Below are 26,614 nucleotides of genomic sequence, written 5' to 3'. Positions count from 1 at the left end.
GGTGTCAGAATAGGACTTTATCACATGTGATCCTGGTAATAACCCAAACCCTAGGAATTTAAACAAGTAGCATCTCTAAACTACTTATCATGTAGGGCAACAAGGCCGAACTCTAGGGTAAGACATCAGCATTTCCCAGAGGATGATCCTATTTAATGACACCGGTCTCCACCTTAAAGGGCAGGCAATAAGAGAACAGCACCACCAAGGCTGGAGACGGAGCAATACTGGAAGAGCATATGGGAGAAGGATGCAACCCATAACGGCAATGCTCAGTGGCTAGAGGATCTGAGGACTGACCACAGCGACCTCCCTGAACAGGGTCCAGTAACCATCACAGTGGCAGATATCCAAGAAAGGGTCTCCAGTATGAAGAGTTGGACAGCACCAGGGCCCGACATGGTTCACGCCTACTGGCTGAAGAAGCTGACTGCACTCCACGAGCGTCTGGCAACACAAATGAACCAGCTGCTAGTTAACGAGAGACACCCGGAATGGCTAACTGAAGGCCGGACGGTCCTGATCCCCAAGGACCCCAAGAAGGGACCGGTCCCCTCCAACTACCGACCAATAACCTGCCTCAGTACTACATGGAAGCTCCTGTCAGGCATCATATCGGCTAAGATGAACAGGCACATGGGTCAATACATGAGCGGGACACAGAAAGGAATTGGCAAGAATACCAGAGGCGCAAAACACCAGCTACTGGTAGACAGAACAATCAGCCGAGACTGCAAGACCAGACTGACCAACCTGTGCACTGCCTGGATTGATTACAAGAAGGCCTATGACTCAATGCCCCACAGCTGGATACTGGAATGCCTAGAATTGTACAAGATCAACGGGACCCTAAGAGCCTTCATCAGGAACTCAATGGGGATGTGGCGTACAACACTAGAGGCCAACTCCAAGCCCATAGCACAAGTCACCATCAAGTGCGGGATCTACCAAGGAGATGCTCTGTCCCCACTGCTGTTCTGCATAGGCCTGAACCCCCTCAGTGAGATCATTAACAAGACTGGCTACGGATACCGACTACGGAACGGAGCAGTTGTCAGCCACCTCCTGTACATGGATGACATCAAGCTGTATGCCAAGAGTGAACGAGACATCGATTCACTGATCCACACTACCAGGCTATACAGCAATGACATTGGAATGTCGTTCGGACTGGAGAAGTGTAGTCGGATGGTAACAAAGAGAGGGAAGGTAGTCAGAACTGAGGGGATTGAACTACCAGAAGGCAACATTGCAGACATAGAGGACAGTTACAAGTACTTGGGGATCCCGCAGGCGAATGGGAACCATGAAGAGGCCGCTAGAAAAGCTGCAACCACCAAGTACCTGCAGAGGGTCAGGCAAGTCCTGAGGAGTCAGCTGAATGGTAAGAACAAGATCCGGGCCATCAACACGTACGCCCTGCCCGTGATCAGGTACCCTGCTGGGGTAATAGGCTGGCCAAAGGAGGAGATAGAAGCCACTGACATAAAGACAAGAAAGCTCCTTACCGTGCATGGAGGGTTTCACCCCAAATCCAGCACCCTGAGGCTGTACGCTAAGTGGAAGGAAGGGGGCCGGGGACTGGTGAGTGTCAGCACCACAGTCCAGGATGAGACAACGAACATCCAAGAATACATTGGGAAGATGGCCCCAACTGACCGAGTGCTCAGTGAATACCTCAGGCAGCAGAAACCCAAGAAAGAGGAGGGAGACGAGGAACCATCATGGAAGGACAGGCCCCTGCACGGTATGTACCACCGGCAGATAGAGGAGGTGGCTGATATCCAGAAATCCTACCAGTGGCTGGACAAAGCTGGACTGAAAGACAGCACAGAGGCACTAATCATGGCAGCACAAGAACAAGCTCTGAGCACAAGATCCATAGAGGCTGGGGTCTATCACACCAGGCAAGACCCCAGGTGCAGGCTGTGTAAAGATGCCCCAGAGACAATCCAGCACATAACAGCAGGGTGCAAGATGCTAGCAGGCAAGGCATACATGGAACGCCATAACCAAGTGGCCGGCATAGTGTACAGGAACATCTGTGCCGAGTATAACCTGGAAGTCCCGAGGTCAAAATGGGAGACGCCCCCAAGGGTGATGGAGAATGACCGAGCTAAGATCCTGTGGGACTTCCAGATACAGACGGACAAATGGTGGTGGCTAACCAACCGGACATAGTGGTGGTAGACAAACAGAAGAAGACGGCCGTAGTGATCGATGTAGCGGTTCCGAATGACAGCAATATCAGGAAGAAGGAACACGAGAAGCTGGAGAAATACCAAGGGCTCAGAGAAGAGCTCGAGAGGATGTGGAGGGTGAAGGTAATGGTGGTCCCCGTGGTAATCGGAGCACTAGGTGCGGTGACTCCCAAGCTAGGCGAGTGGCTCCAGCAGATCCCGGGAATAACATCGGAGATCTCTGTCCAGAAGAGCGCAGTCCTGGGAACAGCTAAGATACTGCGCAGGACCCTCAAGCTCCCAGGCCTCTGGTAGAGGACCCGAGCTTGAAGGATAAACCGCCCGCAGGGGCGTGCTGGGTGTTTTTATATATATATAAAATGTACAATATACAAGACGTAAGTAATATGTAATAAATAGTGTTGTGTATATACAGTTGGGTTATTGCACATAGAATTGGTATTGCACAGTGGTGGTCCATAGAGGAAGTGGGAAGTGGGGGGCTGTGTTATCTGTGCATGTGTGAGTTCAGGGTGGTTATCGCTTTGGGGAAGAAACTGTTTTTGAGTCTGTGGGTTTTTGTGTTGATGCACCTGTAGCGCTTCCCTGAGGGAAGCAGGCTGAACATGTTGAAGCCAGGGTGGGAGCTGTCCTTGATGATGTTTGCTGCTCTGCTGAGGCAGCGGGAGGAATAAATGTCCATCAGGGAGGGGAGAGGGCAGCTTCAGGACTTCCTCTCTGTAGGCTGCCTCGTCTCCCTTTGAGATGAGTCCGACTACCGTGGTGTCATCAGCAAACTTGATGATGAGATTGTTGTTGTGGGTCGAACTGCAGTCGTGGGTGTAGAGAGAATACAGGAGGGGGCTCAGCACACAGGGAGCCGGTGCTCAGTGTGCGAGTGGAGGAGAGATGAGGGCCGAGCCTTACAGTCTGGGGCCGGTTTGTGAGAAAGTCCTTTATCCAGGCACATGTGAGAGGAGGGAGGCCAAGAGTGACCAGTTTGGTGATGAGGATGTCCGGGATGATTGTATTAAAGGCTGAGCTTTAGTCCACGAAGAGCATTCGGACGTAGCTCTGCCGCTGCTCTAGGTGACTCAGCAGCAGGCCAGGTTGTAACCGTCTTTGTGGTGGGCCTGGCACTGCGCCTGAGGGGGGGGGGGGTGTAGGCTGGGGAGAGCAGGAGGGAGAGGTGGTCGGACTGACCGAGGTGGGGGAGGGGTATGGCTCTGTATGCATGCTTGATGTCGGAGTAAACATGATCTAGAGTGTTTTCTCCTCTGGTGGGACATTTGACATGCTGATAGAACTTTGGGAGCACAGTCTTTATTTCGGCCTTATTAAAGTCACCTGCAATTATCTGAACACCGTCCAGGTGGGCCGGCTGCTGTTCGTTAATGGTGTTCAGCAGGATAGAGAGCGCCGTGTTTATGTTGGCATCGGGTGGAATGTACACAGCCGTGATGATCACTACTGTTAGCTCTCTCGGTAGAAAGAAAGGCCGGCATCTTACAGGGAGTGCAGAATTATTAGGCAAGTTGTATTTTTGAGGAATAATTTTATTATTGAACAACAACCATGTTCTCAATTAACCCAAAAAACTCATTAATATCAAAGCTGAATGTTTTTGGAAGTAGTTTTTAGTTTGTTTTTAGTTTTAGCTATTTTAGGGGGATATCTGTGTGTGTAGGTGACTATTACTGTGCATAATTATTAGGCAACTCAACAAAAAACAAATATATACCCATGTCAATTATTTATTTTCACCAGTGAAACCAATATAACATCTCCACATTCACAAATATACATTTCTGACATTCAAAAACAAAACAAAAACAAATCAGCGACCAATATAGCCACCTTTCTTTGCAAGGACACTCAAAAGCCTGCCATCCATGGATTCTGTCAGTGTTTTGATCTGTTCACCATCAACATTGCATGCAGCAGCAACCACAGCCTCCCAGACACTGTTCAGAGAGGTGTACTGTTTTCCTCCTTGTAAATCTCACATTTGATGATGGACCACAGGTTCTCAATGGGGTTCAGATCAGGTGAACAAGGAGGCCATGTCATTAGTTTTTCTTCTTTTATACCCTTTCTTGCCAGCCACGCTGTGGAGTACTTGGACGCGTGTGATGGAGCATTGTCCTGCATGGAAATCATGTTTTTCTTGAAGGATGCAGACTTCTTCCTGTACCACTGCTTGAAGAAGGTGTCTTCCAGAAACTGGCAGTAGGACTGGGAGTTGAGCTTGACTCCATCCTCAACCCGAAAAGGCCCCACAAGCTCATCTTTGATGATACCAGCCCAAACCAGTACTCCACCTCCACCTTGCTGGCGTCTGAGTGGGACTGGAGCTCTCTGCCCTTTACCAATCCAGCCACGGGCCCATCCATCTGGCCCATCAAGACTCACTCTCATTTCATCAGTCCATAAAACCTTAGAAAAACCAGTCTTGAGATATTTCTTGGCCCAGTCTTGACGTTTCAGCTTGTGTGTCTTGTTCAGTGGTGGTCGTCTTTCAGCCTTTCTTACCTTGGCCATGTCTCTGAGTATTGCACACCTTGTGCTTTTGGGCACTCCAGTGATGTTGCAGCTCTGAAATATGGCCAAACTGGTGGCAAGTGGCATCTTGGCAGCTGCACGCTTGACTTTTCTCAGTTCATGGGCAGTTATTTTGCGCCTTGGCTTTTCCACACGCTTCTTGCGACCCTGTTGACTGTTTTGAATGAAACGCTTGATTGTTCGATGATCACGCTTCAGAAGCTTTGCAATTTTGAGACTGCTGCATCCCTCTGCAAGATATCTCACTATTTTTGACTTTTCTGAGCCTGTCAAGTCCTTCTTTTGACCCATTTTGCCAAAGGAAAGGACGTTGCCTAATAATTATGCACACCTGATATAGGGTGTTGATGTCATTAGACCACACCCCTTCTCATTACAGAGATGCACATCACCTAATATGCTTAATTGGTAGTAGGCTTTCGAGCCTATACAGCTTGGAGTAAGACAACATGCATGAAGAGGATGATGTGGACAAAATACTCATTTGCCTAATAATTCTGCACTCCCTGTATTTCTGGTAATTCCACTCCGGTGGAAACCCAGAGAAAACACGCATTAAGAGGCTCTGATGCCTGTGTCTCAATGTCATGGCCGATATCACCTCTACTAGACCCCACATAATGACGTGAAGAAATATTTTTAAAAATGATTATTCAAAAAATGATTTAATATGAAAGCAACAGGCAGAGTGTTACAGGCATAGCCCTAAAGCATGTAGCCTGATGGGCAGCTCAGGGGTTGGGAAGCGCATCTGTAACCGGAAGGTCGTCGGTTCGATCACCGGGCTCTCTGTCCTGGTCGTTGTGTTCTTGGGCAAGACACTTTACCCTACCGCCTACTGGTGTTGGCCAGAGGGCCCGATGGCGCGATATGGCAGCCTCACTTCTGTCAGTCTGCCCCAGGGCAGCTGTGGCTACAACTGTAGCTGCCTCCACCAGTGTGTGAATGTGAGAGTGAATGAATAGTGGCATTGTAAAGCACTTTGGGTGCCTTGAAAAGCGCTATATAAATCCAATCCATTATTATTACTGTGTTCGTGTTTTCCTCTGAAACAATAAGCTCCGTTGGAGCCTTTCAACGCCTCTCTCTGTCTCTCGCTAGCAAAGTGACCCAGACAACAAAGTAAAGCTAGTTTTCAGCTACGAGCCCGACACGAACCCGACGTATTAGCCAGAGGTCCCTTTACTACGGTTCGGAGCCTCGGACCTGTTTTATATATGCGTGGAATAGTTTTCTATACGAGATCACTGCAAAAAGTGCAGCCTTACCTAATGTCCACCTACTGTCACTCATTTATATTAAGATTTAAACATCTAGTTGGTGTTGGTATGGAGAGTAACCTTCAGTAATAGTGATAAATCACACAGCAATAGTACATTCATGTAGTTGTAAAAAGCTTGATAATATATTAAGTAATCCAAAGTATTCAAATACGCTACTGTCATTGAGTAATGTAATGGAATACGTTACAAAATACATTTTGGGGCATGTAATCTGTAATGGAATACATTTTAAAAGTAACCTTCCCAACAATGATTATTACCACCGTCCCCTTTAGATGGATGTATGAACTAGTTTGATATCACTTGTCATAGTGATACCAAACTAGTTCATACAACCAAGAAAGGCTTAGTTTTCTGTGTAAGCCTTCTAACATGTGCATCATTTTTTTATATTAACTCAAGAGATAATCTTTTCCTAAATCTTACCCAGTAGTTTTGAGGTTTAAATTGGGGGGGGGGGCTGTAACTCAGAAGGTAGAGCAGGTCCTCAACAAATAAGAAGGTTGGTGGTTTGATTCCTGGCTGCTCCATCTGCATGCCAAATATCCTTGGACAAGATAATAGCTCCAAGTTGCTCTCCAATGCATCCACTGGAGTACGAGTGTGTGAATGTTAGATACAAAGCACTTTTACACAGAGATAAAGTTTGTATTTATGGGTGAATTAGGCATGTTGTAAACAGTGCTTTGAGTGCTCTGGGAGAAGAAAAGCGTAGAAATCCAGAAAAGTGCTATATGAGAATCAGTCCATGTAAACGTACGTTATTTCTTTACTTCCTGTATAATTATGTTTAGGACCCCAGCAAAACGTCAGATGTGTTTGTACTACTGCCAACACAACATTTTCCCCATATGTAATCTTTCATGAGAAAACTCTGGATTGATAATGTGAAAGTGTAACTAACCTTGAAGAAGGTCATGGATGCGCCGTCTTCTACAACTCCATATTCTATCTTTGTCTGCTTGGCCAGATCATCAGCAGAGTCGATAGGCGACTCCATCCTCTCCACAGTTAGGAAGGCTGCTAAGTTTGCCGTGTAGGAGGAGATAATGATGAGTGTGAAAAACCACCAGATTCCTCCTACAATTCTGGTGGAGAGGGCTTTCGGCATGAGCTCAGATCCTGAATGGAAGGAGCAGAGGAGCAGGTGAGGCTGAATACAAGATTAGGTTTGTGAGTGGGCAACACCCAGACTGGGCCAGGTCTCTGCATCTGCTGCCTGGATCACACACTCAGACACAAACACAAAGATTGGACAGAGTGGGCAGCCACATGGTTGAATATTTCCCTTATGTGTTCTCTTTAACTTTGGAACTAACCTAGTTAAAACAATCAAATTAATAAATTCTTAATTGCAGTAGTAGTAGTAATTAATGCCTTAGACAAACCAAAAGTCTTTACTCATGCTACCCATCTCTGACAGAGCATTGCTATAACAGGATTTCATAAAATTGGATTGGACCACAAGATGTGTCAAAGAGGTGAATATTCCAAATGTTCCAAAACAGTACAAATAATGAATAATAAAATGTTATTTTGGCTCTTAAATGTCAACAATTTACTGATTCCTTATTTTTTTAAGCTATTTAAAAACATTCTGAATACATTCTGTCTTATATACTGACGGAGTTGCAGAGGATAACACTGTTAACTCATAGAAGACCTGAAGGTGGTGGCTGGAGAAAGGGAGAAGCAGCATTTCCCGAGTGAAAGGTGATGATAGGCCAACGATGGATTCATACGATACGATAAGTCTCATGTTATCACATGGTTGCAACATCTCCCTCTGTATCGTCTTGATGCATGCTCAATCATCCAGATAAGTAAATCCACAGAAGTTGATTCTGGTCATCTGGACGTAGTGTTGTCATCGGGAGAAACGTTTCATCTCACTGAAAACGCTACATCCAGATGAACAGAATCAGCTTTTGGGGATCTCCCTCTGTATAATCTGTAAATCTCTGAACTTCTGTACTGATATGTCATTAAAAAAATACATGCATACAATTGTACACCTGTCTTTTTGACCTGGCTGCAGTGACAGTGGCACAACACACAAAGGTTACAAAAATACAACGTGCATGAAGTGACAACAAAAAGGTGGAAAACGGTAGCAAATGCAACGTCATTTTTGGCTCACGCTGCCGTGTAAAAGGGCTGTGCAGTGAACATAAAAATGGCTGCTGCTCCCATGACATGCACAGTGCTACAAAATGGATAGATGCAACACTGTGGTGCAATATTCTAACAAAAGGTTCAAGAAGGTTCTTGATAAGGTACAAAGACTTGTGCCCTGTGAAGAGTGCAATGGCAGTACCGTAAACGAATAAAGGTAAAAAAGGTCCAAAAAAGTATTTTGATTTCAGAGTGTGCATGTAACAGAGATTTACAGACACTGAATGCTCTCTTAATTCATCGACCTTTCAGATTTGCAACTAATTACCAAAGTGAAATTACATGTCAGCTTTTCCAAAAGATAAACTCTGCATAAAAACTATGCCTTCAGGGAACTGCTGTTGTGATTTGGTGCAATATATATAAAACTGAACTGAATAAAAATCTCAGTAGATTTATTGTGATTCCACTGATTGTGGCCATTTCTACAAAGTATAGCTGATGCTCAGCTTATCTGCTGTAAAGTTTGCACTGACTCGACCCTAGTACGTTTCTGGTTTATTTTCTTTCTTCTTCTTCTCCTAAGCCACTTCTGCACTTCTGACACTATAACACACTTTATACACCACTTAAAGTAATTCTCCAAAAGTTGATTCTGTTCATCTGGATGTAGCGCTTTCTGGGAGAAACGTTTCGTCACTGATCCAGGTGACGTCTTCAGTCTCATCTGACTGCAGGTCTCAATCTTATAAACAGGACATTTGCATAATGACTGAAACCAGCCCACTGAAGGAACAATGGGCTGGGAGGTCAGTTCCTTAATCTTAATTATGCAAATTCTCATGAACATTGATCAACAGCCACTGATCAATGACCACTGATCAATGGCCATGAGTACCATTCACAGAGAGTTGGGGAATGGCTGCAATCACAGCATTGTAAGATGGCCGGTTTGAGGGCGGAGTCAATGTAAGATGGTGACAGATGTACCCTTAGGCCCCTCCTCCATTCAGAGATGGTCTTTCCCTTTTCACGTAAATGGCCTCCTTGACTCCGCCCTCAAACCGGCCATCTTACAATGCTGTGATTGCAGCCATTCCCCAACTCTCTGTGAATGGTACTCATGGCCATTGATCAGTGGTCAATGATCAGTGGCTGTTGATCAATGTTCATGAGAATTTGCATAATTAAGATTAAGGAACTGACCTCCCAGCCCATTGTTCCTTCAGTGGGCTGGTTTCAGTCATTATGTAAATGTACTGTTTATAATATTGGGGAAACCTGCAGTCAGCTGAGACTGAAGACGTCACCTGGATGAGAGACAAAACGTTTCTCCCACAAAACACTACGTCCAGATGAACAGAATCAACTTTTGGAGAATTACTTTCCTGGATGATTGAACATGCATCAAGACACTTAAAGTAATGCTAGGGTCTTTTTTTCATTAAGTATTATCCAGAATGTATGCAGAGGATGAATGTATACGTGGGGGTAGAGTGGGAGTGAGGGAGGTTTGTTGCCCATATGAGAAAGGTGGGTCTGAGTTATAGCAGGACTATTTTATTTAAATGGCTTAAGCAAATCTGGGATTTTTCGCATTCACTCAGAGAGAAAGTTCTTAGAGTCAGAGAGAACTCTGTGTGCCACTCCCTCTGTGAGATCCTTGATCCTAATACTAACTTCTCATCAAGCTGTCTTTCTTTCTCATAGTCCCTGAGTGAGCTGTCTAGTAGGGAGGGAGTATGCAGTGAAAGACATGGCAGCCAGCTGCAGCTTAAACCTGGTTTTATGGATTTTGCAATGGAGTGTGCACAAGGTGGTTCATGCCTACCAACGTTCTTTCATAGTCCAGTGCCTTCACAACTAATGACATTGCATGGAAACATACATTCTCTCAAAATATGTAGTGGTATGATGTAACACAAAGCTAGAAAAAGTATTTGGACATAAGGAGAGAGACAGGATTGTATTGGTTAAATGCTTAATTATCACATCCGATCGTGGCTCAAGAGTTGGCAGTTCATCTTGTAATCGGAAGGTTGCCTGTTCGCGCCCCAGCTCTGACAGTCTCGGTCGTTGAGTCCTTTCTGCAAGACGCTTCACCCGTTGCCTACTGGTGGTGGCGCCAGTGTCCAGCAGCCTCGCCTCTGTCAGTGCGCCCCAGGGCAGCTGTGGCTACAGTGTAGCTGCCATCACCAGTGTGGGAATGTGTGTGTGAATGTGTGGATGACTGAATGTAATGTAAAGCGCTTTGGCGTCCATAGGGACTAAGTAAAGCGCTATACAAATACAGGCCATTTACCATTTTACATTATCAGGAGGGTTTTTTTTTATCTTTAACGAGAGTGTTAGTTGGACACTTTCATGTGCACTCACTGGTTTGGTAGAATTTAAAACCACTACTGTCTGTAACGTGCAGGAAATATGTTAATACACATTTTTATGGAGTTAATAAATAATGTGATAAATCCTCCCTATCTATTAGAAGGAGCGACATTAGCGGGAATACAAGAAATATAAAACAAATATGTTCTGAATAAAGAAATGTAATTCCTGCGAAAATACAGTAATTGTAAAATGTTCCTAAAATATTGTTATATTGGCATTAAATCTTTAGTTAAAGGTTAAAATGGTATGAAAAGTGATTTGTGATTTGAAAGCAGTATATTATTAGGTATATTCAACCATGGCAATAAAGTCGCCCAGTAGGGCCAACAGCCACCCATTTTGTCCATTTTTAAAACCACAACTCAACATGAATGAGAACAAACACACATTCATCAGTGCTGGTAACAATACAATGTTTGTTCTGTGTGGGACCCATGACCAACAATCAGATGCAGGTATTACCAGGTTTGGACTTTTTATACTTTTGCACCAGAACAGAAAACAGTGGGCGACCTTCAGAGAGGCGAGCGTAGACCAAACAGAGCCTGGTTGGGGCTGACTGTCATGTACCCAAGGTAACGTCATGACCAAACAGCACGTCCCACAGTTTTCTGGGGGGTTAGGCAAGCCGCCCGGCAGGGGAGCCTCTCCACAGTGCAGACCAGCATACTGTTATGTAGCTACTGTGTGTTTGTCGAGACTAGTCCCACAGTCTTCTGGCTCCACATCTTCTCAACATGATGTCTCTCCATCATCTATTCTGCTGACTTTTTAGTGAACACTAAACTACAATTCAAGCTACAATGCATGACATTTACTGAACTCTTTTTCAGATGCTACAAACATATGCTGAATGCTTATCAGATGTTTTCATTTGCTTTGTTGGGGTAAAGATATGAAAAAATCTATAATTTTATTTACTTATTCAAAGTAACTGGAATACTTATGGATCTGTGTTACAAGCTAATCTGGAGATATTAGTAAGCATGGTCTATAAGTAAGTCAGAGCATCCCACTAGCTAAGAGAAACATATGCTATATAAATGCCAAGCCATTACATTCTGGAGTGACTGAGTAATGCAGAGTTTTGCATTGTCCATGTTCTGAGACCTGTATAGTTCATCTGAAAAGTATTCACAGTGCTTCACCTGATCCATATTAGTTTCATGTTAAATTTTCCAAAGTTGATTAAATTAATTATTCACCTCAGAATTCTAATCACAAAACTCCTTGATGACAAAGTGAAACAAAGTTTTCTTGAAAACAAAAATGTAACATGTATAAAACTTTTCACACCTTTTGCGTGACACTGAACATTGGGCTCAGCTGCATTCTGTTTCCAGTGATCATCTGTCGGATGTTTCTACAACTATGTACGTCAGAGCACAAAGTGAGCCATGAAGTCCAAGGAACTGCCTGTAGACCTCTCAGACACGGTTACTTAGAGGCACAGATCTAGGGAAGCGTATAGAACGATTACTGCAGCATGACTGTCCCAATGAGCAGAGTGGCCTCCATTATCTGTAAATGGAATAAGTTCCTAGAGCTGTCCATCTGGACAATCTGAGTGATTAAGGTGACCAAGAATGTGATGGTCACTGTGACAGAGCTCCAGCGTTGCTCTGTGGAAAGATGAGGACCTTCCAGAAGGACAAACATTTCTGCAGCTCTACACAATCACACCTGTATGCCAGAGCTGCCAAGCCTCAGTAAAATAGTTTTCTCACCTTTTTATAATTTCACAAGAGTTATACGCAACCATTTTTTCACTTTGTGATTAGGGGTGTAAAAAATAATTCTGAGGTGAAAAATAAGTGTAATCCATTAGTTTAGATTAGTTAGAGGAATAAAGCTGCAACAGGTGTGTAACAAGTAAATGTTGTGACTACTTTCTGGCCCCTCGAGCTGACTGATGTTGTGATTTGGTGCTGGATAAAAAAAATGCACTGTAATTTTCCTGTTAGAGCTGTTCAGTTTTCATCATGTGAGCTAAAGTACTTCGATGGGTATTGTGATTTATATTATTCTCTCTATTTTAGTTCACCCTGCTGAAGTTTCACTGGGAAGGCCTTGAAAAAGTCTGATGGAGCCTGTTGCAGCACAATAACGACTTCCTAGTGTGTTGGTTGTGCAGATAAATGCTCTCTCTATACTGTGTGTGTTATATAATCAAGAAAAAGTTCAAATTGATTACTGTTACTATAGTCAGAAGTTTCATTCTTTTAGTTCTGTGAGTACAACAACCGAACTTGGCCACTATCATCTGTGGTGTTTTTGGAGCCAGACGTGAACTGCTACTTAACCTGATTGGAAAACATTATCTCTCTTTGAGGCCTAACGTATACATAATTTGCAGGAAGACCAAAGCACACTGATGAGATGGGAAATAGTTTAAGCCATAATGACTTGCGAAAAACATTGTACTGATTTTAGTATTTCATGAAAGTGAACACTTTGTAAATGTGAGTTAGCACCAACCCTTAATGGTATAGCACTCTGAGCCACTCCGCTACTGGATTCACTTTTCTGACGCAGTAGCTACATCTAACTTTTATATACAGTCCAGTGTGGCAGCGTGGAACCACCTGCACAGCTAGATGCCATTAAAGGCAAGCTTTCTTATTTTCCTTCTTGTCATTTGCATAAACTGATCCTTTAACACAATCTGGGATCTTGCAGCTACTTCCCTGTGTGCTCCATTCCAGTGTTTGGTTGCAAGTCATACATACAGTATATACCATGCTTTCAAGGCTTTGCACGCAAATGTTTATGATATGACATACAGCATATCTCTTATTGTGTTATTAAATATATAAGATATTGGTCGCAAAAAAAAAAAGTGTATATCAAGTTGGTAGCACTTTCTATTACAGCTCAGTAATAATGCAGTAATAGTAGAGTAACAATGGGAAACAAGAGCGTAACAATGTAGTATTTTCTAAGTTATTAGTATGCAACTACTGAAGTAATAACCACTTAATATCCAAGTAATATCATTTTTGCAACAGTGGTTACAGCTGAGTACTGTTACACTTAAATATATGTAATTGGATAACAAATCTGGGGTTAATAATGTGGAACTACAGCTCGGTAATAAAGTGATAATAGCAGGGTAATAATGCAGAAACAAGAGCGTAATAATGTGGTAATTTTATTACATTCAGTTACCTGCAGTAGTTTCTGTGAAATAAGAAAGAAACAGAGCTGCAAAATGCAAAACTGTCCTTTGTTATTTAATAATAAATTAATAACTAATATAACATCAAATCCCAATAATATATTAATAACCTATTAAGACAAACTTGAAAATTGAGTGAGTATTACCTGGAAACACCTGTGGTAGGTTGTGTGTAATAAGCATAAATAGAACAGCCTGCAAAGAGCTGGCTGCCAGTAGGTGGCAGACTGCTGCTGTCGGACTGCAAGGTAAATAAAACCCTTTTTTAATTCCTTAACTTATATTTAGGACCATGTCTGTTGTACTTATTTCATCACATACTGTCAACTTACACCACGAACAAAGCAGCTAACAGCAGGTTAGTAGCTAACGTTAGCTTACCAGATAATACTTAGAGTAGTTCTAAAAACTAAGATTGCATAAAAGTAAGATCGTCATGAAATAAGCTCACCGTTATTATTGCAAATATGGATAGAGAACTAGATGTGGTTAGTTATACTTTCGTTGTTACTCTACTGTTACCATGTTATTACTGAGCTGTGATAGAAAGTGCTATCATAAAGTGTTTCTATTTCCATTTCTGTTAATTTTCTCAATCTAAGGGTGCTGATTAGTTGAGAAGATTTGGCAGAAGGAAAAAAACAAACACAGAAAAGTTTACATTCTCACAGAAAGTCATACATCTGATCCATCTCACATGTTTTGGGTGGGGATACCTACCTGTTGTGATGGCTGCTAATAGGTCAGGAATGTGAGGAGGGAGAAGGAAAGCATGCAGGAGCACCACTGTCATATGCTAATCACATTGCTCAAAGTCTTCTCAAACCATCCTGCTGGACTACACGTAAAGCATCTAGCTACATGCACAGAGGCCCCCATGCATGGTCATGGGCCTGGTCAAAGAGCAAGGTTGACCCCCAGCAAAAAAGTGGGACTTGTGCTAGAAAAAGGGGGGAGGCAGAGGCGTCTACCTTGCTGCATGAGAGCTCCAACTCCGAACCAGAAACTATTAAGCAGGGTGAAATTGTTTTCCACTACATCCGAGTCAGGGTTGCAAGGGTGGGGGTTATACCACTCGTAGGGACTAAACCTGTGACAATTAACAGAGAACATACACACACACACACATATTTTTACTGCAGCTGCATAAAGACACAAGAGTATACACTGAAAGAGACCAAGAATGGTCTTCCTACCTGGGGAGACAAAGGAAAGAACACAAAGGTTAGTTAATGTTCAGAGACACTTCCCAAATCAATAAGCATTGCTATGCCAGCATGCTTGAGATCATGTTGCTGTTAATTTGATTCCTTAATGAAAAGCTCAGTTATCAAGATGCAGCCTAAAAATTCTCATCTGAATTCCCTTTGTGTGTTTTTCAATTTTATTACCATAGAATGGTTGGGGAGTGGGTTTGAGCAGCACTGATAATCCAAAGTGCCTCGTCATGTGGATGTGCTCATATCAAAGGCAGTTCCCGCTGTAATTTAATCGATGGGTTCTGAAAATAACTCCATCGCCAGCCGAGAAAAGAACTAATAATCCTTATAATCTTGAAGGAGCATTAATATTCAGCAGATCAAATGGTTCATTCCCATCATGCCCACGCCAGCCCTGGTGATCCCTCTCATTCAAAGCACTCTTCAAGCAAAGACAGTTCTCGTTTATTCATGTTAAATAAAAGTGACATTAGATTAGTAAAGGTTGATTGGTCTACGGTTAAGCGTCCTGACCTGATTTGGTTTGTGTTGAAGTAAAAGGGGGAACCAGCCCTCTATCTCGACTCAGCCCGACACACAGTCATTTGAACAATTAAATGGAAAAGCATAATGTAGGTTTTGTTCCGTGCAAGACGTTTTACTTTTCAAAAAACTCTGGAGTGGATGCTACTGATTCTAATGACATCTAATAATGATCAATAAAGTAGATAAAACTTCTGCAGTGTGTCACGGTTGTAATCCATTATCCTCTGGGGTAAATACAAGACTGTTATGAAGACGTGTTGCTTTATTGATAAAATGACAGCATTTTATCAGCATTAGTTAATAATGCAGAGTTAATAACAACATTGGTGGAGGTGTGACTAAGAGTGTGAATTGTTGTCTGTGTCTATGTGTTAGTCCAGGGTGCACCCTGCCTCTCATCCTGTGGTAGCTGGGATAGGCTTCAGCCCCCCTGCAACCATGACAAGGATACGCTGAAGAGACTGGCTGGATGACAGCATTATAACCGTACACTGACACTGACCAATCTCTGTTGCTATTATATTATGGTTAGTGGCAGTGTTCCTTTTCAATCCTATAACAGTTAGAAGGGATATTGTGTATTGGATTTCATATGTGTGTTGTGTATGGATCTGTGAATGTGCCCCTGATTTTTGGTTTAAAACAATCCTCGGCATTAAAGCAGCTGTTCAGCTTATGATCCCCAGATTTGCCGGCTTGTAAAATTTCAATTCAAATTGAGTTCAGCTAAACTGCAACCTTGGAGGATGCAACAATGTGACCCAATCTCTTGTGCCTGTTTCTCAGTGAATTTGTTCCAGTCATGTTGCAAACAGCCAGGTACAGTTCACAATGAGCATGGTTAAGCAAAGTTGTCATTATTATGTGAATGACATGTTAGGCTGCTGCTACATAGCTTAACTTGTCCCTCACTATAGAGACGGTTTGCTGTCACTTCGATCTGATTATATTTTCCTAACATTATCTCAGGTCATCTATTCTTTGAGCAAGGGTAGCACAGAAGCATGAAGCAAAACAGGAGAGCTCATCAGTGGCACAGAAACAATGTTCTGCTTTCTGTAATCATCAGGCTCTTTCTGCAACAAATGCCAATGATAATGTATGATCATACTAATGTCAGGTGTTACTGAGAGTTCATCATTTATGTAAGTCGCCATGAAAATGAAAAGTATTTATGTGGGTTAAAAGTATTTGACCCATCATGTAACTCTCTTGTTATTGCCCTACAATCCTTAGTTTCAGTCTTACTGTTGTGTCTGTGTCATGAGGGATTTTTCCATGTGCTCTGGATTTGTCCTTAAACAGAGACACAAGCTAAGGTATTACTCATTCTAAATTGGCCGACAGCAAAGAAAAACTCTCGATACAGTGCTATGGAAAAATATGTGCCTCCTTTTCACACTTCCATGTTTCGTATCATTACAGAAATTTTAACATTAGCCAAAGATAATAAGAGTAAATACGAAATACACGTTTTAATAAATGATTTCATTTACTAAGAGAAAAAAAGCTATTCAAGTCTACCTGGCTCCATGTGATAAACGAATTGCCTCATAAATCTTGTAATTGGTTGTGCCTCCCTTGCCAGCAAGAACTGCAATCAAGCATTTGCGATAACTGGCAATGAGTCGTTCCCATCATTGCAGTCATTGTCCTGCTGCATAACTCAAGTGAGCTTGATTTTAAGGTCATTAAGTCATAGGCAAATTATGGCTAGTCATCCAGGTCTCTTCACATCTAACCTTCAGTATCATGTTCAGTTTAATGTTAGCTTCATGGCAGATGTAACATGATTCAACCCCTCCAAAAAGTTCCACTTTTGTCCTGTTTGTCCCAGAATATTTCTTCTAACAATTCTGAGAATCATTGAGATGTTTTGTTGCAAATCTGAGCCTTTGTCTTTTGCCTTGGAAATCACAGAAAATATACTTTAGAAACTAAACTCGCTAAATGTGTGTGTGTGTGTGTGTGTGTGTGTGTGTGTGTGTGTGTGTGTGTGTGTGTGTGTGTGCGTCCTTTACAATTTCCAAGATCCATCCTGTGGGTCAGATCAGAGTCTTTGCCCTTGCATTAGAGCACAGGTGTCGAACTCCAGGCCTCGAGGGCCGGTGTCCTGCAGGTTTTAGATGTGTCCTTGATCCAACACAGCTGATTTAAATGGCTAAATCACCTCCTCAACATGTCTTGAAGTTCTCCAGAGGCCTGGGAATGAACTAATCATCTGATTCAGATGTGATGACCCAGGGTGAGATCTAAAACCTGCAGGACACCGGCCCTCGAGGCCTGGAGTTCGACACCCCTGCCTTAGAGGGTACTTCACCACAAAAGGAACAATTATATACTAAGTGAGTCATCTGTATTTTGGGTTTCTAATTATTTTGTTAGTTTAACATTCTGTGCTGTTTGTTGGTTCACCTCACTTTATTTCATTTTCACAAATCAGGAATGAATCAGATACGAACACTTACAAAAGAAGGCTCGACTGCAAACCAGAATACTGAATGCTGTTGGTTACATGGTGGATGTTAAGAGTTTAAGACTGGTAAAATTCACTTTTCTTATTAGTCACTTTAATTTAAATCTAATATCCATATAGGACTGTGGGATGCTGAGGAGTGACTTTAATATGAGCACATATTACCATAAATGTTATCATGAAAAGACTAAAGTCAATTATGCTTTGATATGACAGGCAGAAATATTGTACTTTTGAAAATACAGACAAGAATTAGAAGTCAAATCATGAGTCATAGTTACAGAGTTTAGATGAGAGACATACTGCAAAATACGGACAGATTATGGACGCATGATTTTATGTCTCTGTTTGTAATTGTTCTGCGGAAACATTTTGGTCAGGATGCTGAGGATGTGGCAACTTTGTTCTCCAAAATGTAACAAATGGCTAACAGATGGGATTTGGAAGAGATGTACTATATGTTTTATCACCTGCACCAGAAGCAGTGGAAAGGCTTTTTCTGTCATTAAGACAAACATACAGGGGATAACGTACCGTTACACTGACACATGTAACAGGAGGAAACAGGGCAGGTGTCAGAACAACACAGTCATAGTTCAGCTGTGCATTCATGTAAATTAAGCCTACAGCTGGAAAAGAAAGCTGCTCTGCTTCTACCACTGTAATTTCAGTCCTATTACTGTCTGTTTGGCAGTGTAGCACTCATACTTCAGCCACTGGACCAACAGTGATACACAGAATAAAACACAAGCATACAACATTAAATATGTAATGTGCAGTGATGGGAATAACAGCGTTACAAGCAACGGCGTTACTTTTTTCAGTAACCAGTAATCTAACTAATTACTATTCCTATCGTTACAATGCCATTACTGTTACTAACAAGAAAATGCGGTCGCGTTACTATTGTTTCAACAAACAGATGGTTGAAGCTGTGTTCAGTTTACCGCATCGTATATCAGCTGCAGGAAGTAGCTGTAAGTAATCTGGGCGCTACAGCTTTAAGCAGCTGCGCTCCCGCGGACAGACGAACACTTTTTGGCACAACACCTGGAGCTAAGGGGGGAAAACAATGGCATGAGTGCTGCTGTTTGACTGAGGAAGAATAAAGTAGTCGTGGTCAGCCAATCACATGACCACTTGAAGACAAAGCAACAAGGTGCCAGTTTATAAACTGTGTTGATGGGCCAGTAAAACCAGAGTCATGATAAACAATTTATACGGCGTTTTTTCCTCAATAGTTTCGTCACGTTTACTGTCTGAGGACAGCGCAGCGAGACCTCTCTGCTTATGAGCAAAAAATTAAAAAATAAATATATATATATATTTAAAAACAGCTGCTTTTCTGGTGGAAAAATGCACCACATCAACCAATCAAAAATGATGACATTTGGTTGTTTAGGAAGAGGGGGAAGATTTAGGAGTGATGGCAAGAGAGAGAGAGAGAGAGAGAGAGAGAGAGAGAGAGAGAGAGATTTGTGACGTTTAGCGTGTTTGCAGTGTGTAGTTAGTGTGCTGTCTTGTGTAGTTAGTGTGCTGTCTTGTGTAGTTAGTGTGTAGTGTTGTGGATAGTTCTGTGTCGTGTGTCAGAACAATGAGGCGACTGCTGTCTCCAGGTAGAAACAGGAGTGACACACCTGCTGCTGTCAGACCTGCAGGTATCAGGCTGTGATGTTTCCTTTATAGTGGACAGAAATATTTGCAGTGGTACAAATAACTTGTGTGGCATCTTATTGAAGAACAGCTGATGGTTCTGTAAACAGTTTGAAGTGGTTATAAAAAAAGGGTAAAATATAAATGGCTGCAAGTAATTTTGTTGTAAAACTTGTGAATATGATTTTAAAATTGTAATTTATATTTACATTTAAAGTTATGAAATATGATTCAATAAACATGTTTGTGGCTGTTACAGTAAAAAATATAACTTTCTACTCTGATTTTATGTTTTTTGTCTGATTTTAGATCAGTTGTGTTAATACAGTTTGTCAAAATGAAAACATGACTAAATTCAGACACGTGAGGTTGTGCTGAAAAGAATGAACCAAACAAGACAAGGGAAATGTAGGTGAAAGGTGAAATGTAGAGGAAACATCAGAAGTGGTCAAAAATGGCCGATTATACCCTGGACCCCAGGGTTAAACTTTTTGTTTAAGTAACGCAATAGTTACTTTTCAAGTAATTAATTACTTTTAGAATCTTGTAACTCAGTTACTGTTTTGAAGAAGTAATTAGTAACTATAATTAATTACTTTTTCAAAGTAACTTGCCCAACACTGGTAATGTGTAGGCTCTCTCTTCCTCTCTCTCTCTCACTCTCTCTCACACACACACACACACACACACACACACACACACACACACACACACACACAACTTGCTTTTTATATCTGAGTGAGGACATCCAGTTGACATGATGCTTTGCCTAGCTGCTTACCCTAACCATCAACATGAACCCTTAGTCTAAACTAATTATAACCTGACACTAAACCCAGATTTTGAGCCTCAGAGATGCCTCCAAACTTGTGGGGCCTGGAAGGAACTGTTGGTCCCCACAAGTATAAGTAACAGTCGGATCTTTGCTTTGATGTATAAGTGTGCACACATACACACACAAATATATATTCGCAATGAAACTCAGCTGTGGGTCTTGCTTGTAATATTTTGCCTGTTAAGACCCTGTGTTTTACAGTGTTGACTGAAATGTGTGTCATCTCATCATTTAACAGATAAATGTCCACGAGCACCAGTCGATTTACATTTCCAATCAAAATCCACAGCTAACGCAGAGAGTTGAATGAGCTACACAAAGGTGACATGTACATTTCTGTTTGTTTCAGTTTTTTTTATAGTACCAAATATAACTTTTATAGTACCAATTAAAAACATCAGTAAGGGCAATATTATGGATATAATTCCAATAGGTTTTTCCCTTTTCACTATTCCCTATTTGAATGAGTCTGTGAGCTACTTAGATCAACTGGATCTTTTTGGAAAGACACGTCTTCTCAAATTGTGTGGTAAGAATCTAAAGTAAATGACATTTACCTCATTTGTATGGTTACCCCCGTAGGAACTGAGTCAATAACAGCTTCCAGCACAAAACTCTGGCAAATCAAATGTGAAAAACTAACCGCTGAAAGGGGTGCAGCCAAAAAGTATCCTTACCTCATTTGAATTGATGTAAAGACACAAATCACATTAAGAAATAATCTAAAACAAATAAAGGAAGCAAAACTCATGTAAATGACTATATACTACAGAAAGCAGAAAGTGGGTGAGAAGACATTCAAAATATTCACCAATCAACCACAACATTAAAACTACATGTATTGGGGATGCCATGAACTCAGGCACACCCCACAGTTGAACCCAACTAGGACGCTGGCAGATCAGCTGATCTCAGTGCCAGCCCTCTCTGGTTGCTCAGCTGACACAGTGTAGGTCCAACCCAGCTTCTCTTATTGTGCTGTATCTGACTAATGATATATCATATCTGTTGCTGTTTATGACTTCTCTGCTCTTTTCTTTACTGGGGTAGTGCATAAGGAAGGATGCAGCAGAGATGCACAGGGAGGGAGAGTTTTGCTTGGCAGCTTATCCAGCTTAACCTGGCCATGCTTCCCCCACGGGGTAGCATGGCCCAGCTAATATAACACACAATGTAGCCATTGTGTGTTATATTAGCTGGGTAAGGTTAGTTTTGTCAAGAGAAATGAATTTGTTTATTTATTCATTTTTGAATAAATGGATGGTGAACTTTAATTTACCTTTCACCAATTATGCTGTTGTGGCTGATCGATTACAATAAAAGAACTAACATAATAATTAATAGTGTTCAATAAACACATATTTTTTTAAATCACATAATTGGGACACATTCCCAAAATTTTCTGTTCACTCTACATATTATTTCTTGTCAATTTCCCATTTCACAAAGTTTTGTAAGACTCGAACGTCCTACAGTCTACAGCCAAACCATGCAGCTGTAGCCCAGCATGCAGTTGTGTACACAGGAGAAAAGACGGAATAAAGTGAGGGGGACATTTATACACTTACCAAGCACATGCTTACTGTAATAATAAATACAGATAGGTGCATATTCTGAGCCAACTTAGATGACAGTTGCTGCTTTATATTCTCTTGTGTGATCATAACGCCAGTAACATTGGAAAACACGTTTATTAACGGTAAAACTGTTGGGTCCTGGAACAAGGTGCAAGAAGGCTGGTGTGTCTCCCAAAAGTTTTACAGTTAACACAAACTTCCCTTTCTCTTTTTACTTCACCGGGCTCCAAATAGCAACCACGAGGACAATCAACCAGATCAAACTGGTGAACCTTCAAAGAGCACTGGCCAACTTCAGTCTTTGAAAGAATCTGTTTAGACAAATACACACTACATTTACATGTAAAGACACTGATGTGTATTTAGATAGAAATGTGTTAGTAGTCTCTTTAAACATTTCCCATGACTATTTCATGTTGGCTTGAAATAAAATATCTCCCTCTGCTGGTACTACAGCTTACTGCAACCTAAGCATGCGTGTCCTTTTCATGCATAAGAGAGGCTGACGACCGCATGGTGCACCAGCATGTCTAATACACGCTTTGCCGTGATATCGGGTTGGAACACAAATTTAATATATCATGACCAATCTTTCTTTAAATTTGAGCTACTGTCAGTTTATGTCATGCAAAAATAGAAGAATTTAAGTAATACATTACAAGGATTTGAAAACGATATGTCTGTGATCCCACTGTGTGTATTATTGTGTTAAGTAGTCCTAAATTATCTAAATTACCTGCTGCATAAGTATCATATGTCGCTTGTATCTCAGACATTATTACTTACTTACGTGTGTGTCTAAATTACAGCTACTAAATCAGGTAGAGCTGCACAGCATTGTTAAAGATAAACTTCCTTTAAAACACAAGTCAAAAAAATCAATTTTTAAGACATTCATCGAGTAGAGCACTAAGGAGAAGAGACCAAAGGACTGCAGCCTGCACTGGGTCCACATCAGGCTTTCACAGTACAGAACTGTATTTTATTTTAATTTTCAAGTGTTCAGTTATAAAAGATTATTTTACGAAAGAAATCCACAAATTAACAAATTATTCTGTATCATAAATGTGATTTCAGGATTTGTAACAATCCAAAAAGTTCTAAAACTGTTTGATAGTTCAGCAAGTTCAATAACAACACTGGAGGCCAACTTCAAGCCAGCTGCACAAGTCACCATCAAGGTCGTATTTTGGAGATGCTCTGTCCCCACAGCTGTTCGGCATAGGCCTGAATCCCCGAAGTGAGATAATTTAGAAGAGTGGCTACGGATACCGACTACGGAATGGAACAATCTGAATATCATTTGGAGAAATGTAGTCGGATGGTAACTAAGAGAAGGAAAGTAGTCAGAACCGAGGGAACTGCACTACCAGAAGGTAACATTGCAGATATCAAGGACAGCTTCAAGTAACTAGGAATCCTACAGGCAAATGAGTTCCATGAAGAGGCTGCTAGGAAAGCCTGAGGAATCAGCTGAATGGGAAGAACAACATCTGGGCTATCAACCCCTACAGGCTGCCAGCTATCTGATATTCTCCTGGGATAATAAGATGGACAAAAGAGGAGATAGAAGCCACTGACACTAAGACAAGGAAGCTCCTTACCATGCACAGAGGGTTTCACCCCAAATTCAGTACCTCGGCACTGTACCCTAAGTGGAAAGAAGAAGGCCGAAACAAAGATCATCCATGAGCACAGAACAAGCACAAGATCAAGAAAGGCTTGGGTCTACCAAGTGTTGCACCAGGCAAGAGGCTGTGCAGAGATGCCCCTGATACAATCCAGCACATCTGTGGTGATACATGCAGCTGCACCGAGTGAGAGCACCATCAGGAAAAAGGAGCACAAGAAACTCCAGAAGTACCAAGGTCTGAGAAAAGAGCATCAGCAGATGTGGAGGGTGAAGGCAAAAGTGATTGGAGCAGTTGGTTCATTGACCCCCAAGCTGAGTGAGTGGCTCCAGCAGCTCCTCTGGATCTCAGGAACAACACCTAGGATCTCTGTCTGGTTAGAAAAGATTAAACTAGTTCTTGCTTTTTACATATTCAGCGATGGAGCAGAGGCAGCAGAGAAACTACAGATGAGCTTGTCATCAGATTCGACTGAAACTGTTATGGGTTGTAACTGGAAAATATGAGACAAAACTAGCTAAGAAATTGTCACATTTGAAGCAAGGTGAAGGAATTAAGAGAAAAGCAAATACTACATGATCTGCGAGACACTGGGGAGAGTGAGGGAAAGGTGGGAGAGGGCAGCAGCCTTCACATCTAGCTCGACACATCACACATATGCACATATATGAATGCACAATCTCTTTGCCACCCTCTCAGACACATGCACACAGGCTGATCAACGTACAGCTTTCCTTTCTGAAGTGGTTCTGTGTGTGTTTGAAACTTATGTACTGGCATCAGTGTGAGCAGATCCAGGCCACTTATAGACTAGCAGCCACATTAAATGACAGTGTGAGGGGAAACATTTTGTTACAAATGTCTAACAGTGGTACCCGTGTACCAGCATCGATATGATCCTTGCTGGTTAAACTGTATTAAACACGTTACACAGCAATGATGTCAAGTCCAAACTTTGACCACTGATTAGTGTGAGCACTCCTTCTAAGTGACTGCATGCTCTCCATTCTGTAATTACAGACATGATCTCGTTAGTGGGACAAGACTGAGCAGTTGTAGCTAACTGTGTGTGTGACTGTGTGTGAAGCTACAATCATTTGAATCACTTTAGTAACATGTTACCTGGCTATGACAAACAGCACACAACTGACACCCAAGTAAGCCAGCAGAATATACATCCAGATATCAGGCGAGAGGGGGTTGAGGAAGGAGAAGACCCCAGGGTTGGTCCCGTTGGGCTTGCGGTACAGTATACTTATACCCAGCGTCATGAAGGGCTTGGAGAAGTCGATAACCTTCTCGCGCACATATGTGATGGTGAGTGGAGCCACTGCAAGATCAGCTTTCTGTCAATAGGAAACATAAAAGGAAAGAGGAATAGGCTATAAGTTATGGGTACGGGAGGAACGTAGAGGCAATCAAATTAAGCAAACAGGGTCTTTACACACTACAGAGTCTGTCTTGAGGCACTTAGCTAGAAATTTAAAACCCTCTTTATCTTTCCACCCATCAAGAACACCTCCATAATTAAATTCACTTTTTGCTTTCTGGAAACTAAATCAAAACATTCAGTTATTTCCTCTGTCTGCTTCCTCCTGTGTCAGTGTAGACAAAATAAAGACGCTGCGGATGTGAGGACACTTGGTTAAGATGCTGCAACATGTTAGCTTATAAAAATATCATTATTGATTTATTTTTTTAATCAAAATATTAATGCTTGTTTCCAAAGTTTACATATATTACATTGTTTGGAAACCATTCTTAGACAGCAAATGTGCTACAGAAATAGGAAAATCACACCACTACATCTTAGGTGAAAGCTATGTTGGTGTTGACAGTTCATAAATCTCAGGCTGCATTGTGACTCTAAATTCTAAACATCCACAGCAAGGTCAAGTAGCTCATTCCTCAAAGATATATCCTTTTTGTATTATGAAGGTTGCCACTTAAGGATAAATAGACTGAGCTCACTGCTGATAGATGGAAGTCTATGATAACATGCATCTGTGAATCCAATCACACTATTAAAAAACAACAACAAACAAAATCAAACAAAACAGCAAAACCGGAGGCTCTGTTATGTTCTAGAGAATATTTTGGTCCCATGGTTTCTGTGTACCTGAAGTTTCACTGCAAGTCAATGAAAAACTGCTCACTATTAAACATTAGTGAGATATCAGTAAATACTGAAATAATCACGTATTAAGTGAAAAATGAACAAAAGATCCTCTCGAGGGGCAACTTTAAGACGACAAGGAATGGTTTTACAATTGGAGGATGCTGATATTGTTTCCCTCGTCGTCTTTTCTGTGCTTTTGACTCGGCTGGCTGACTCAAATGAGGTAACCTCCACTTTCTGTGCATTTTGGTGGGTTCTTTCACATTTTGAGGGAAGCCAACTGAGTTTAATAACAGATGAAGTGACATGTTGATGCTCTCATTTTCAGCATCTACATGGATGTTCAAATGACACAATAATTATTTTGTAATAATTATTGAGCCAAGCGCTACATCAGATAAATTCTGAAAAATCTGAATCTCTTAGTAAGGGCCAGGTAACAACAAATAAAAACACACTGAGGTTAATTATGGAGTTCCACAGGGTTCAGTGCTAGGACCAATTCTGTTTACATTATACATGCTTCCCTTAGGCAGCATCATTAGAAGACATAGCATACATTTACACTGCTATGCTGATGACACCCAGCTCTATCTGTCCATGAAGCCAGATAACACACACCAATGAGTTAAACTGCAGGAATGTCTTAAAGACATAAATAGAATAGAATAGAATAGAATGCCTTTATTGTCACTATACAGTTGTACAATGAGATACAGAGCATCTCCTACTCAGTGTAAACATGCTTGGGGGGGGGGGGGGGGGGGGGGGTACAGTTCTGCAGCGCTATGTACATATGGACAGTATTAACATAGGGAAAAACACACACACACACACACACACACATATATATATATATATATATATGCACA

At 41.7% G+C, this 26,614-nt stretch overlaps 1 protein-coding gene across 2 annotated transcripts in view; it reads right to left on the bottom strand.

Moving 5' to 3' along the window:
- The window catches only part of grik2 (glutamate receptor, ionotropic, kainate 2), a 326,927-nt gene that overhangs the window by 61,343 nt on the left and 238,970 nt on the right, over nt 1-26,614 (bottom strand). For both annotated transcript variants that reach the window (XM_085366080.1, XM_085366081.1), the window contains exons 11-13: nt 24,746-24,969; nt 14,678-14,796; nt 6,930-7,147 (exon numbers count right to left, since the gene is read on the bottom strand). In XM_085366080.1, the coding sequence (XP_085222206.1) occupies nt 6,930-7,147; nt 14,678-14,796; nt 24,746-24,969 (561 nt within the window). The remainder of the gene's footprint in view (nt 1-6,929; nt 7,148-14,677; nt 14,797-24,745; nt 24,970-26,614) is intronic.

Source organism: Diplotaxodon limnothrissa, linkage group LG11 (genome assembly GCF_057381915.1).
Source record: "Diplotaxodon limnothrissa isolate DT_005_m linkage group LG11, D_limnothrissa_male_GT1.1, whole genome shotgun sequence".
In the NCBI taxonomy this organism is placed as follows: Eukaryota; Metazoa; Chordata; class Actinopteri; order Cichliformes; family Cichlidae; genus Diplotaxodon; species Diplotaxodon limnothrissa.
This window is presented reverse-complemented; position numbering and strand designations above follow the sequence as displayed.